We start from the raw sequence: 14,355 nt of genomic DNA, 5'->3' as shown, positions 1-14,355 counted from the left end.
TATATTTTCCATACTGAAGTTTATAGATAGCATCAGAATGTTTAAACTTTGTTATTCAGGCTTCATTATATCCTCCGCAATACTGGTGTAATTAAAGTCCTTGTAACATCAGCAGAAGTAATTGAATGTCTACGAGCAGGTACTTGTTTTGCTGTCCATTTCCTCTGTTGACAAGCCAGTACAAATCAGGTTATTTCTAAAAGGCCATGAGCTTTAGGACAATCAGGTATTCTGAGCATTCAGACACAGATTTTTTGGGTCTGTTATTAAAAGCATTGGTGGCTGTGGTATATGGCAGCTCACTGGTTCTGTGCCAGTATCTTTCCAGTCAAAGCCTGTAAAAACAAGGAAACCATCTATGTCACTTAGACTTGACATTGCCATGGCTGAAAACAAAAGATCAAAAAGGATGATTCACATTAATCACATTGCTGTAGGTAAGTAATTCTGTCGTGGTAGGGTGGCACTGCTGAAAAGAGATTTCTTCTCCCCATTGCTAAAAGCAATTTCCTGTGGAAGTTCAGAAGGGTCGTGGTTGTGAGAGTGCTGTCCATCACAATGCATTATCCTTGATGTTTAATCATTCCTTACAAGTACCTTGGGTTTGTAGTCAGAGTTACATCTGCCAGTGGATGGTTAGACACTACCAATTAATTAGTGAAATCCTCTGTAAGTTACAGCTCTGCATTTCAAACCTCTGCTGTGACTCCAAAGGCAGCCTCCCTTTCACCTCCCCTGCCAAGCCAAGACAGAATCATCTTTGCAAGGTTATGTCAGCTGGAAATCACTCTTTGCATATCTTAAAGCACCACGTAGATAAAAGAGCTGCAGGGAACCTGTTGTTGCTGTCTTTATTAAATAATCCAAGTAATGGCATTAATTTGGGATTCAGCAGGAATGAAATGCCCTGATCAAGTGGTGTGGTGTAGGGGATTAGTCAGGAGCTGGCACTCTGAATTCCAGAGCCTGCTGGGCACTGGCTGACCCTGGGCATGTCTCCTGCCTCCTCCCCATCCGTGCTCAGAGGGTGGGCTGACCCAGATGGATTTGGAGGATATCTCAGCAAAGCACCTTGAAAGCAGGCTCTGCACAGCCATGCAGAACTCAGATAGCAAGCCCCAGTCGTGGGCTGCTCCATGAGCTGCAGCCTCAGGTCTGTTTTCTGGTGCCCAATCCAGCAGCAAATCCATGAGTGTTTCTGGGAACTCAGGGCAGGGGACATCAGGGGACATGGTGCCCATGGCAGCAGGGGTGGGAACGCCTGGGAAGCCGGGGGAGACTGCAGAGAAGAGGCCATGGGGAGAGGAGACAAACTGCTCAGTGACTGTGGTGGGCAGTGGGCAGGTTCCCCGTTGTGGGCAGGAAATGGTGATAAGGGAGGGAGATTTCATCCCTCAGCCTTGTTTTGCCCATTCCACAGCTTGAACCCGTTCACCTCTTACAAGCTGCGAGTGAAGGCCACCAACGACATCGGGGACAGCGACTTCAGCGCCGAGACAGAGGCGGTGACAACCCTGCAGGATGGTAAGGGAGGAGGAGGAGAGGCACACTGGGGGCATCACGAGGGGTGGGGGCTCCCCAGGGCTCCTGGAGCCACTGCAGGCTGTTCTCCACGGAGGCTGGAGTGAAAAGCAACAGCCAAAGCAGGAAGGTGACACAGGTAGCAATGAGGTATGGCTGAATTAACAGGCAGCCTTTAAGTGTCCTGCTGTGCCCTCTGATAATGAATCATACTTTCAGGAGTCTCAGAATGGATTTAAACTTCGTTTGATTGGCTTCCAAACTCTGCACTAACCATTATCTTTGCAGAAATTGAATAATTTACAAGAGAACATTAAAAATAAATGTAGAACCCTGCATACATTTGAAGAAGTTTCTTCAATTGTTTTCCCCTCACAATCCACGTCAGTCTGCAGAATGGCAAAATTGCTGAGGTATAAGTAAGAAAGAGTATGAAGCTCCTGGAAACATGAGCATTTAATCCTGCAGATCAAGACTAATAAACTGTGAATGACATTGACAAGGCTTTTATTTTTAGCCTTAGAGATCAGCTTCTAATTCCTTGATTGTATAAAGTCGATGCCTGAATGCAGAAGTAGCTCTGATGTCTTGAACACAGGAAGAAACTCTGCAAAGCAGGAAAAGCATCAGTATGTGCTTTTACCCTGGGAAATTGAGTAATCCTGGGATAGATACATGGATAAATATATATATGTGAGTGCTGTGAGGTGAGGGTCAATCTCTTCTCCAAAGTAAGAAGTAGTAGGACATAAAGAAATGGCCTGGTTGCACTAGGGGGAGTTTAGATTGAATATTAGGGAAAATTCCTTCACTGTAAGGTTTCTCAAGCACTGGCAAAAGTGGTGGAATCCCCATCCCTGGAGGGATTTAAAAGTCATGTACATGTGGCACTTGGGGACATGAGTTAGCAAGAGGCTTGGAAGTGCTGACTCAACAACGGTTGGACTTAATGGTCTTAGAGGTCTTTCTCAACCTAAATGGTTCTGTGGTTATATATAAATATATATATATATTTAAAATATATATATATATATATTAAAAAATAAATATATATATATATATAAATAAATATATATGGTGGTAGGAATTATTTCCTGCAGAGCAAGGAGTGACAGGTTAAAAATAACACTGAGATATAAAAATAGGAGGCCATTTTGCCAGGGAATGTGATCTTGAAATCAGAAGAGCAGAGGACAGAGCTCAGGAGTGTGGGAAGTTAAACAGGAGCCCGTGTAATACCTGACTAATGTGCTAAGCAGCCCCTTAAAGGCATCCTGACTCTCCACCTTCCTGCACAGCAGCAGCAGGGTCAGTGCAGGCTGTAACTGGTGCTAATGAGGCAGCACTGACTCACTGTTGTGGAATTTAAAATTTCATTTTAAGTTCTCTTTGAATTTAGCTACAGTGGGTCCAGAGTTGTGCTTGGCCTCCTCACAATACAACTGGGAAAAAACTGTGAAAGCTTCTCACCTCCTCAACAAACTGAGCATTTATTCTGCTGGGCAACCCCAGTGCTGCCACTTGAGCATTGCACAGGGGAGGGCTGTGAGCTCCTGATAAGCCTTTGCTTCATGTTTGAGCTGCTGTGCAGTGCCTGGGAGTGCCACAGGCCATGGACACAGGAAGGGGTTAACCTGTCTGCAGGAAATCAGGCTGTCCTGACTAAAATAATGTGTGATTATTTGACACAAACTCCTAAATTCAAGGTGGGCTTGCCCCAAAGGTGGAAAAAAATCTCCTGGAAAATCTGGAAGCATTTTTTTCTCACCGTTTGGAGCCAGCACACAGCTGGTTTAACTTCCTTACAGATGGGCATCTGGTGGTGTGTGAGCAGCTGGATGCTGCAGCTTCCTCCAGGTTCATGCCCTGAGCTTTTCTTACTCTGCTCAAGCTGCCAAGGCCACAGGTAGAGCAAGGGCTGTAAGGGGAGTGCCTGGCTTCTCCCTGGCTTCCAACATCCACATCCACCCTGCTGCTCTGGAGACCCACCACCAAGCAGCTGGGATGGAAGTTTTCCTTCAGCAGTGAAGAACCTGATAAATGAAAGAAAAGCTGCCCCTTTTCCACCCTCTTGCTGTAACTGCTTTTGTTTCCTTTTTCTCTTGTTTAGTTCCAGATGAGCCACCCAGTTCTGTGTTAGTGACTCCCCACACGACTTCCTCTGTCCTTGTGCAGTGGCAGGTAGGTAAAATGAAAAATTCTGATGTTGCTGTGAGCAATTTTTTGGCTGCTTTGACTTGTTGAATTTAAGGGTACATTGCCAGGGACATTTTCTTGAGCTGGAAGTATTGGACTAACATTGAAGGACTGCAGCTACTTCCTTATTTGCCTGATCTAGCATAAATTTTAGTGATGAATGGAGATTGCTGGCAGTTGCTTTTGCTTTGTGCCCCACTGGGAGGTAAAGGAGTGTCTGTAGCCATGTCCAGGATTGTTACTTGTCAGATTTGTGCCTTTTCATTGTTATCCATGGATGTGCATCTTTACATGGAAAATATTCCACGGAGTGTGGTGTTGGTAAGATCAGGTAATCAGAAGCTCAGATCATGCACAGCCTCCTCCTGCTGCTGGAATGATCAGAAGCCTGAGATCAATGCCTGAGATCCCATTCATACCTCTGAGGAGCTCCACACACCCCCTTGACTCTTTGAGAGGGAAACATTGGGTTTCTTCAGAGAAAAGAAAGGAAGTTGGAGCTCTCTGCAATCTCTCTGGGTTGGATGGGGAGGTATTTGTGTCAAGTCTGCATTTTACATTGGCATTTCCTCTGCCTTCCCTTATCTCTCAATCCTGGGCTCCTGGGAGATGCAAGAACATTTTGTGATCCAGTGCCTGAGGTTTCTTTTTGCAGAGTGAGCATTAATAGAGGGACCTCAGTGGGGTACTGCACATTATCCATAACCCATCCTGGAAAGCCTCTGCCCACCCTGCTCCCCAGACAATGTCCCCCACACATAATAAGGATGACTTTGGACAGATTGCATTATAGTGAAAAATGTACATATGCATTTACAGTACAGATGGGACTCCTTGCATTTTGGGAAGAAAAAGATAAAGATGAGGATGTGTTTATTGCTGTGCAGCAGCACTTTCAAATCTGCCTGGCTGTGCTGCTGGGTGCCTGGCCCCAGCTCATGCAGGATAATCCTGGGCAGCAGCATTGCTTACAGCATGTTGAGCAAATAGGAGACATGTTGAGCAATTTTACCAAAGGAATTATGGAAACATGCAAATCTACCTCCCCACCTACAACCAGAGCCCCCAGCAAAGGGGGGAAAAGAACAGAAAGAGAGGACAAAGAGGATGTGAGGCACGATGGACCACAGAAATAAACATTCCCCCAGCTGACTGATTACTGGTGTGTAGTTAATGTGAAATAGGTGGTTGTTTAGGTAATTGGATGCTTTTCATTTCATGAAAGTGAAATGGGGTTGTTGTGCCAGAGCCATCTCAAGGGAGTTGTGGGCGATTATATGTCATTACCACATGTATATTAATAGGTCCTGGTAATTCAACCGTACTGTATTTTTCAAATAAACAAAAATCTTCAAGTCTCACAATAGCCTCCAATTAAGAGGAAGTTTCACAGCAGTGTCTAAGAAATAATGTAAACTGAAAACAGCAGTCAAGCTAAATGGGAGAGTGGATTTCCAAGCAAAGCTAAATTTTTAACTTTGAGCTGTGTTAATAATTCACAAAACAAACTCTCGGTGCACTATCTGGGCTTTCAGCTGCTTGGTCCAATCAGTCCATTATTTTTAAATTTAAAGGAGGAAGAAAATAAGTAATTTCCAGTGAGGTCTGTTGTATCAATAATGCAGAGTTATTTCAAATGTTCTGGAGGATGTTACACTTAACATCAGGATCATGTACTGTTATGCTTCTACCTTAGAGATAACAATTATTCAAACTTACATTTTAGTCTTCATTTATTTATTTCTCTATAAACAGCACAAAAATGTTTCTCTTACTTCTGTACAACCTTATGGGCTGCCACTCATAATCATTTTACCTATTTCAGCAGATAGCCCAGGCTTTTCTACAAAATCCTAAATAATCCATTACATCAAAAGCAGAGTTTTGTCCACAGAAGACAGACAGGAAGGGGAAGACTTGACCTTTTAGCAGAGTACCCTTTCCAGGAAAGAATCATCATTTCCATGATGAAAAAAGAGAGACAAAAAAGAGAGACAGTTTGCAAACTATTTATTTGCTGAGCTTTCCCGTCCTTAATCTCAAGGATGGAAAAAATGGAGAATCACATGATAGCATAAGAAAACAAGGCTTGCACTTATAAGATCAGTGTTAGACCACAATGAGAAATAAGAAATTAATTAAGAAATTAGGCAGTTACATGGCAGAGCAGGGAGTCACAGTCTCCTCCTCACCTTCAGCAGGGTTTTCCTTTTAGAGTTCTGCAGGATCATCCAGTTCAACTTTTTTTTCCCCCCTAAATTTAAAAAAAAAGTTTATTAGTAATTAAAATAGAAAAAGTCATAGGAAGGCAAGGACACTGCTGTGCTATGAAGCCCTTCCTGTAAGGGCACCATCAGGGCTAAAGGAACTTCAGTGTAATACAGAAAACAGAAAGTCATAAGATTGTAAAAGAAAAAATTTCTATCAGGAGAGAGGAACTGATAATTTCTAGTAACCCCATCTCATCTTCTTGCACAGGAAAGTGTTTCAGCTGGTCCATGAGCAGTAATGACATGGGGCAGCCCGGGAGAAACCTGGCACTTTAGTCTATTTTCTTAGTCCCTTGGACAAGGGGCTCTCAGCCTGAGACTAGGAAAGGCTGTTGTACGAGAGCTTGATTTATTTGCCTTGTAAAATGCAGTCGTAGAGGGAATATGATTGCCCTTTCTAAAATACATCACAGGAGTAAACACCCCACAGGGAGAAGAACAATTTAACCCAAAAGGCAATGTTAGCACAGGAACAAATGGTTAGAAACTGGCTATGAATTATTTAGATTAGAAATTAAATGAAGGTTTCTAACCGCCCGAGTGGCGAGGCTGGGAAGGATCAGCTCCATTTCTGGTGGAGGCTGTTGTGGCTGTGAAAGAAGCTTTCAGCAGGTGGGTTCTGCAGTGGGGAGGTCCCAGCCCTGATGCTCCTCGAGGTCCCTCACAATCCTGTATCCACAGCATCATTCTCTGCAAAAGATGCCAAATAACAGTGAAAGGTGGGCAGGGCTTTGCCAGAGGATGGAGCACAATGATGAGCACAAAACAATGATGAATGAGAGATCTCCAACCAGACAGAGCAAGTGAAATCTTGGGAGGGTTTGGGTTGCTCTCAGCAGGTTCTGTGCAGGACAGCTGCAAAAGAAGGCAGCTTCCTGCTGGAGCAGGTTCTGCTCCTTCTCCTGGTGGCTCTGTCGTTTCCTTATACTCTGGTTCATGTAATTTTCTTTTTTGGTTTCCATAAACTGCAGTCTTTCTACTTAGTTCCTTCAGCCCTCACCCAAAGCAAGGTCCTTGGCACTGAGACAGGACAGTTCCTCTCCCTCCTCCTGCCATTGTAATGGAGTAATGGAATATTCATGTCATTTCTGGAAGCAGAATGCCAGGTTATTACCAAAGATCTTCCTCCTTTCTATCAAGACGTCCTTACTTTGTTCATTAAAATTACATGGGGCGTTGTCTTCTATTGTGACAGTGTTTCACACCAGCAGTTAATTTTTACACAATGCTTTTCCTTAGTAAGGTTCTCAGGGCTGGTAGGAATCTTTCTGGATTAAAGCTAAGATCATCTTTGAAATCCTTTTCATTTGTACTTTCAGCCCCTTAAATTTCAGTTAAAGAATCTTTCAAAGATAAATGGCTCAAGGCATCTCTTCTCTGCAGTTCTTAGCCTGCATTAGACTCAGGAAAGTAATTTTTTTTCCAAAACATGAGGAATCCCTTTGCTTGTCTCTACTTAAGCAAGCCACCCAGACACAAATCTCCTTTTCAGTGTGCCAGCTGTGTATCTGCAGCTGAAGGAGGTTGTGAGGGGCTGCTGGAGAAGCTTTGCTGAGGCGTTTTGTCTTTGAGCATCTCCCAACATGATGCAGAAGGAAAAAAACCTCATATTTGAGCCATCCCATGGTTGTATGTGTGAAACTGCTCAGAGCTGTTATGAAGGAGCCCTTGGTTTTCCTGTGTGCCCACACCAGAGCCCATCACACTGTAACTTCTCTCTAAATGCCTGTATGAGGTTGTTATTAGACCTAATTTTTTCTCCCTAATCAAAGCCAGAACACTTTTTATTATTCCTCTTTATTTTCCTTTTTATTTGCTCATCAGTCTTTCAGTAAAATAATGCCAAATGAAGACTGTCCCATGATCAGTCCCCAGGGAAAAGAAAGGTTGTGACAAAATACTTTATTTCCTTTTGGAAGCAGTGAAACACTGTTTGGCTGCTGCAGTGTTAGTGGAAGGCAACCTGCATTTCCAGGGCGTGTTTTTTTATACTTTTCATCACACCCAGGTTTCTGTGGGCCAAGAAGGAAAGGAGCTTGGTTCATTGTGTGGATTTTTCAGTCAAGAACCTTTTGCAACGGCCACAGCTGAGCAAAACCCTCAAAGCTGCCTTTGACTTGTGCTTTTCAAACCCCACAGCCTTCAACCCTGCGCGTTATTAATGTCTGTTCTCACCTGAGCACAGAGCCACTGCTCCTGGTGAGGGGAGTCTGTTGCCATGCACATCCTCACGAGCCTGTTCTTCACGTGGATGTTTTCCAGCCCCCCAAAGTGGAGAGTCTGAACGGGCTCCTGCTGGGATACCGCATCTACTACCGCGAGCTGGATTACGACGCCGCGCCTGGCACGGAATCCAAGAACATCCAGAGCCCCTCAGCCCTGAGAGCAGAGCTCACACGTAAGCCTGTGCTTTGCACATTAAAGTACCCCCCAATGGTGATCTGTCATTGCACCAGGCACTGCTCCCCCCCACTCCTGCCCCATGGAAATAAAATGTCAGTTTAAGAGTGCCGGGAGTAATTCAGGTTTTACGCAATCAGCCTGAAGATGCTGAAAAATGCAAGTGACTTCAGTGTGATCAGCGTTGTAATGGTCTGTGCTGAGCTCTGCCACAATACTGGAATTGATGGTCTGTTCCCCACATACCCTCTGATCTCCTGCTTCCCTCTACCTCCATAATTACCCTGGTGCACTTTGTTTTTCTGCCTTCAAATGAGAGACACTTCATTTTCCTCAGCTGGAAACTTTTTCCTTTCTTGCTGGGTTTTTTTCAATAGTTTTTATAATTGACATTTTGTTTTTCTTTTTACAGTATGAAGAAAACAGCTGAGGAGAATTTTAAAATAGAATTTTTATAATTTCAAAGTGCTTGTCCATATTTTAGAAGAAAATAGCAAAGATGAGCAAGAATTTTTAGGTGCCTGCTTACCATGTTAGTCACTGGGATTTATGGCTCACATGGAAAGAAGGTGGAGAGGGAGAGGAATAATAGAAAAAAAAATAAAAAGGATTTTTAGATAAATGCTAGAAAGGAAATCAGAGGGAAGAATAGGCAGAATAAGATGATGTGAGGCAGACATGTGAACACTCAGTAGCTGGAGAAATGAGGTCCAGCAGTGAGATGTGCTCATGGAGCGACCAGCTTTTGTCCTCTTTGATGTCACTGGAATATTCAGAATAAGATAATACTCCAAGAACAGCAGAATAGGGTTCAGTGAGACTATTTTAATATCTCACATCATCTGCCATGCTTTCCTGAAGCCATAGAAGTGATTTCTACAAAAGCAAGAGTGAATTTTAATGAGAGTTTGGATAAGTGGGTGCTTTCAGTATAAAGTAAGCACCTAACTCTGACCTCACTTATGTGGTCAGAGCTAATGAGACTTCTCAGACTGAGCAGCTTGAACCAGGACAGAGATGTAGAGCTCTTGTAGGTGTAGGAATGCAGAAGGGTTTTTCTCAGACTCAAACTGAATGACAGAGTACATTATGAAATAATGAATTTGGATGCTCTCACAAGACAGGGAGCCTGTGAAACCAACCAGTTTTGTCTTTTCCCCCTTCTTTTCTGGCCCTGCAGCAATGTTCCTAATCACTGTAGAGGAGAAAAAACGAGCTGTACCTCTCCAGGGAGTCAAGAGACAGAGAGAGCAAGGGGTGGAGACAAATGTATTTTAAGATAAATTTCCCTCTTTCTCCTCATAATTCTCACCTTAGAACACCTCTGTTCCTCGCTGACCCACAGTTTTGCACAGCTTAGCATATTATTACAATTCACTCACAGCAGGAATATTGAATTCTTTAAGTGAAACTGTGGGAAATCAAATTCACACTTAAAGAAACAGGTCCTGCCCTGATGTAAGTGTTCACTTTGTGGTCCACATTCCAGCTCAGTACTCTGCAGCTCTTCAGGTTTTGAATTTTGCATCTCAAGAAACCAGGATATAATGTACCACTGAGAGCATTCGCCCCTAGAAATCATTTCATTTTTACTCATTTGTTCTATTTAATCTAAAAGCCAGAACATCTTGGTGTTGTGTATTTGTGAGTTCCTCTGTTTGAGGAGGAAATGAAACAGCCCCATGTGGGCGAGATGCTCTCGATGTGTTACGAGAGAGTGATGTGATTTTATTGCCCTTCAAGGTATATTCCTAAAGCTTAAACTGTGTATGGGTGTGCTGCCTCATTTGCCTCTGTCTCTGCTGTACATCATTTGCAATAACTATTTCCTTGCACTGTAACAAGCTTTCTGCTTTGCTTACCCTGAATAGCCCAAGGCAGCTTCAAGACAGTGAACAGCAGCTCTGCATTAACGACGTATGAATTAACACGTAAGTGAACATTGCCTTCAGTTGAGACTCTTTGTAATGGTTCAAAATATACCACAGGCAAACTCCTGTGGCTCTCCTCCATGGATCCAGCAGAAATCAACACAGATTAATCACTCTGGCTTTCTCCAGTTTCTTTTTCTTTAAGCCTTTGCTTCTCCTACACTCAGAGACATGGATGATGCAAGTAGGTAGCTGTTGTAAAAACGTGGCTGCTGGGAAGGTAAAACATTACTGACTGTAACAACCCAGTATTGCTGATGCCAAATGAATTTTGATTCACTTGCCACATATTTTGCAGTCCATCTGAGTTTAGCTGTATCACATCATTAGTCCTATGATTCAAGCATTGCGATGCTCGGGCATTCCGTGGAGTACAAGGCCAATTTAGAAAGGGCCCAATGAATTTATGTGCATCTCCAGAGGTGTTTTCAATTGGAAATGAATAAAATAACATTCGACAGAGTTAAAAGGCAAGTTGCTTTGTGGTGATGATGGTTCACTAGATAGGTTTTGCCCAAGGCTTTTGAGTCACAGATTGTGATGGGCTAAAAAAAAGAAAAAATGAAGCCTGATCCCCACTGAAAGTTGCATGCATGAACTCTCGTGTTCCATTTTCTTCCACATTCAGTTAACACTAAAATCTCCCTTGTGACTTCTCATGGCAGAAAATAAAGTTTCCATGTGCAAGCTGCCCAGTACTATATGTCTGTATCTTGCTATTGTTTGTTTATGAACTCAGCACTGTTATTTCTGATTTGCTTGCTCCATCTTTTGCAGTCCATCCAAATTTAGTGATATCACATTTTAAAAATTGGAGATATATTAGATATAATTTACAGTATGCCCAACACTGGGGAATGATGCTGAACTCGCAGTCAGATATTGGATCATACTTATAAACAGCACTGTGATACTGAAATTAGACAAACTTACCTAATTAGGTATTTTGAACCTTACCAAACCAATGGCATGCTGTCAGTCCCCGAGTTAAGGAGACTCTGATTCACAGATAGCAGGAAAAATTATTGGCAAAGGGAGGAATTTGGACCTCTGGCCATGCGTGTCTTAATTCAATGCTCATTTAAATAGGGCAATTTATATTATTGATTGCTCTCTTACTCTAATTTCCCTGTTAAGTATTGTAGATGATATATATATCTGTTGAGATTGATTCTTTCATCTTGAAAATGCAAAATCTGAAACTGCTCAGGCGCTGCCTCCCCTAATGACGTTGAAGTGATTCTGCTCCACCCTTGTTGCATCTGTTAATTACCCACAAACAATTGGGGTTTTTTAGATTTTTTCATGCTTCTCTCACTCTCTTGCCTCATCTGTCAGAGTAGTTTCTCTGTGTCAGCAAAGACATTTGTTGCCTGTTGGCCCAATGGAGTCCAACCTTCAAATTCTCCTTTCTCATTGTGGTTGATGGTCAGGTCATGTTGGAGGAGAAGATCCCTGTGGAGTACCTGGAATGAGACTCCAGATTTCCCACTGCAGGTCACCCTCTGCACCTGCTTCAGCTGTTCTAGAGCAGTGCAGTTGCCAAATTCCCCTCCTAAATGAGCATTCCAGGGATTAGGCAAAGGCTAGGCAGGCTCTTTCCTCCCAGTGCAGATCAAAATGAGACATTCAAAGTGACATTCAAAGCCAAATCCTGCCATTTTCTGTACTTAAGAATGACCTAGAGATGCTCCTCTACTTAGTTATCCATAAGAAATGAGTGTATTCCAAGAGAAATTGTTATTCCTCTTACTGGAGCAACACTGTGAGTAAACACTGGAAAATCCTGCCATTTCATCAAAAATATCTTTCAAAATGATGCAAATACTGTTGTGACATGTGAACTCAGGAAGGCTTGAAGTAGACATTGCACTATTGTAATGTTCTATTGCCACATTTTCTGAGGGAAAAGTCTGGAGATAAAGGGGTGTTGGAGTCTAAAAGATATATGTAATACAGTATAAATCATAATATATAATATTAATGTGTAATATTTTACTTTTTCAGAATTGAAGAAATACAAGAGATACGAAGTCCTAATGACAGCATATAATGTCATTGGTGAGAGCCCTACCAGCACACCAGTGGAAGTATTTGTGGGTGAAGCAGGTAGGTGAAAAGAAAAGTAGTTGATTTCTTTCTCTTTTTATAAAATACCTACATGTTGTAGTATTCTCTAGATAATGTTCAATAATTGTCCAGGAAAGGGATTATTTGAAAAATTCCTCAGTCATTATTGCTGACAGTTCTTTTGTTGCCTGCTCTCCTGGAATAGGCACTGGCAGTTTCTTGCCTTTCTTGCCATTGGAAAAGCAGTTGGTCTGCAGGAAGGAGGGGAGAAAGGGCATTTTGAAAGAAAGAAGAGAAAATATTTTTGGAGTTGCAGGAGGATGACTGTTCATACCAAATTAGCTTGAGGGAAAAAATCTGACTCAAGTTAAAGAAGTGAAAAGTGGAGCACAGGAAAGCCACAAGGGAAAAGAAACAAAACTACAAAACAAGGGAGACTTGGAAATCTGATTCTTTTATTTTATAACCCTCTGTGTAGAGACGTTGCCTGGCACCACACCTGGCTGTGTTTTTGTGCTCTTGGAGCGAGGAGATGGTGTCTGGTTCAATGTTCAGCCCAAAGGGTTTGGGTGCTCCCAGGAACGTGCAGGCTGTCCCTGCATCCAGGCACTGCCCAAGCCTTTGCTTACTCTGGATCTGGTGCCTGAGACCTTTTAGATCGTTTGAAAATCCCCCCACTGGAAGTCTGGAGGTGGAAATCAGGACAGGAGAGTTGAGCAGACACTTCTGTGAATGCCTTGAGACACGGGTGGTTTGTCAGAGCCCAGATAACCCCTGGCCAGTCTGTGCCTTCAGGAGCTGCAGCTGGGAAAGGCAGGACTGGAATAGCTGATGCTCTCCTGCAGCCCTGCCAGCGGGGCTGTGCTATGGTGATCCCAGCTGGAGAGAGGCTGGCTGGAATCCTCGTTAGTTCTGGTCTCAGTTCCTGCAGCAGCAGCAGCAGCGTTTGAATTTCAGAACAAGGGGAGGCAGCTCCACCCTCCTGCTGCTTGGCCCAGCAATGGCAATGATTGCACTTTGTTCCTCTGTCTGGGGGCTGTGGGATGGAGGAGCTAGCAAAACCAGCACCAGTTCATTGCATTATTAGTCATTAAACATTCTATAGCTCAAAACTAAGCAAAGCACTTTTTTTTTTAAGAGCTCTACTGCGCATTTTTTTAAACTCTGCTTAACCTTTCCATTTCAAATATGGTGCAACATTCACCATCTTTCTTTGAAAACATCATAAATTAATCAGAGCAGTGTTGTCCTGGAGAGACAGCTGGCAATATTTACATTTTTTTCTTGTTTGCTGCTGCTCCAACTTACTTCTGCAACTGCAGCAAAGAAAGTCCCAGGTGGAGCCAACTGTATCTGGCTTCAAAACACATTTTTGTTTCAGAGCTAAGTATCTCCCTGCTGTAAATGGAGCCAGCACATGCACTTATACACATGTACACAGCATGGGAAATCAGCTGTGGAGAACAAGGAAATGCTGTTGTATTGTGTATTTTAATCCAACAGTCCAGATCTTCATATCATAACCCAGGGAACAGGGCAATGGGAGGAGACAGACTTGTGAGGACACTGAGATAATTACAGGACCCCTGAGTGTCTGAAGGAAGTAGGGCAGAAATTAGATGAGCTTTAAGATCCCTTCCAACTCAAACCATTCCAGAATTCTGTGATATCCAGGAGGCTTCCTTTCCCAGGCAGGACTGGTGTGTCTGAAGTTGCAGTGTGTGACTTGGCTGTTGTTTTAGAGTTCCTGGATTTACATCTGGAAAGGAACCATCCAGGTTCACACAGCAGAGATGATGAATGTAGGATCTTCCTGCCGATTTTCACTCTTGTTGTGTGAAGTTATTACACTTTGTTATATAACTGCCTCTTCCACCTCCAGAACTGGCTGTGATTTATACTGTGAGTAAAGTGATTGGAGATGGTATTGCAATTTAAGTTTTAAATTGATTTGTGACACCTTTGAG

The 14,355-nt window shown here is 43.0% G+C and overlaps 1 protein-coding gene across 1 annotated transcript in view; it reads left to right on the top strand.

The window, feature by feature from the left end:
- The window catches only part of SDK1 (sidekick cell adhesion molecule 1), a 389,602-nt gene that overhangs the window by 328,687 nt on the left and 46,560 nt on the right, over positions 1 to 14,355 (top strand). Inside the window, exons 31-35 of the mRNA XM_014870500.2 lie at positions 1,421 to 1,524; positions 3,632 to 3,702; positions 8,250 to 8,385; positions 10,259 to 10,318; positions 12,326 to 12,427. Coding sequence (XP_014725986.2) covers positions 1,421 to 1,524; positions 3,632 to 3,702; positions 8,250 to 8,385; positions 10,259 to 10,318; positions 12,326 to 12,427 — 473 coding nt within the window. The remainder of the gene's footprint in view (positions 1 to 1,420; positions 1,525 to 3,631; positions 3,703 to 8,249; positions 8,386 to 10,258; positions 10,319 to 12,325; positions 12,428 to 14,355) is intronic.

The sequence above is a fragment of the Sturnus vulgaris genome, chromosome 16, assembly GCF_052056855.1.
Source record: "Sturnus vulgaris isolate bStuVul1 chromosome 16, bStuVul1.hap1, whole genome shotgun sequence".
In the NCBI taxonomy this organism is placed as follows: domain Eukaryota; kingdom Metazoa; phylum Chordata; class Aves; order Passeriformes; family Sturnidae; genus Sturnus; species Sturnus vulgaris.
This window is presented reverse-complemented; position numbering and strand designations above follow the sequence as displayed.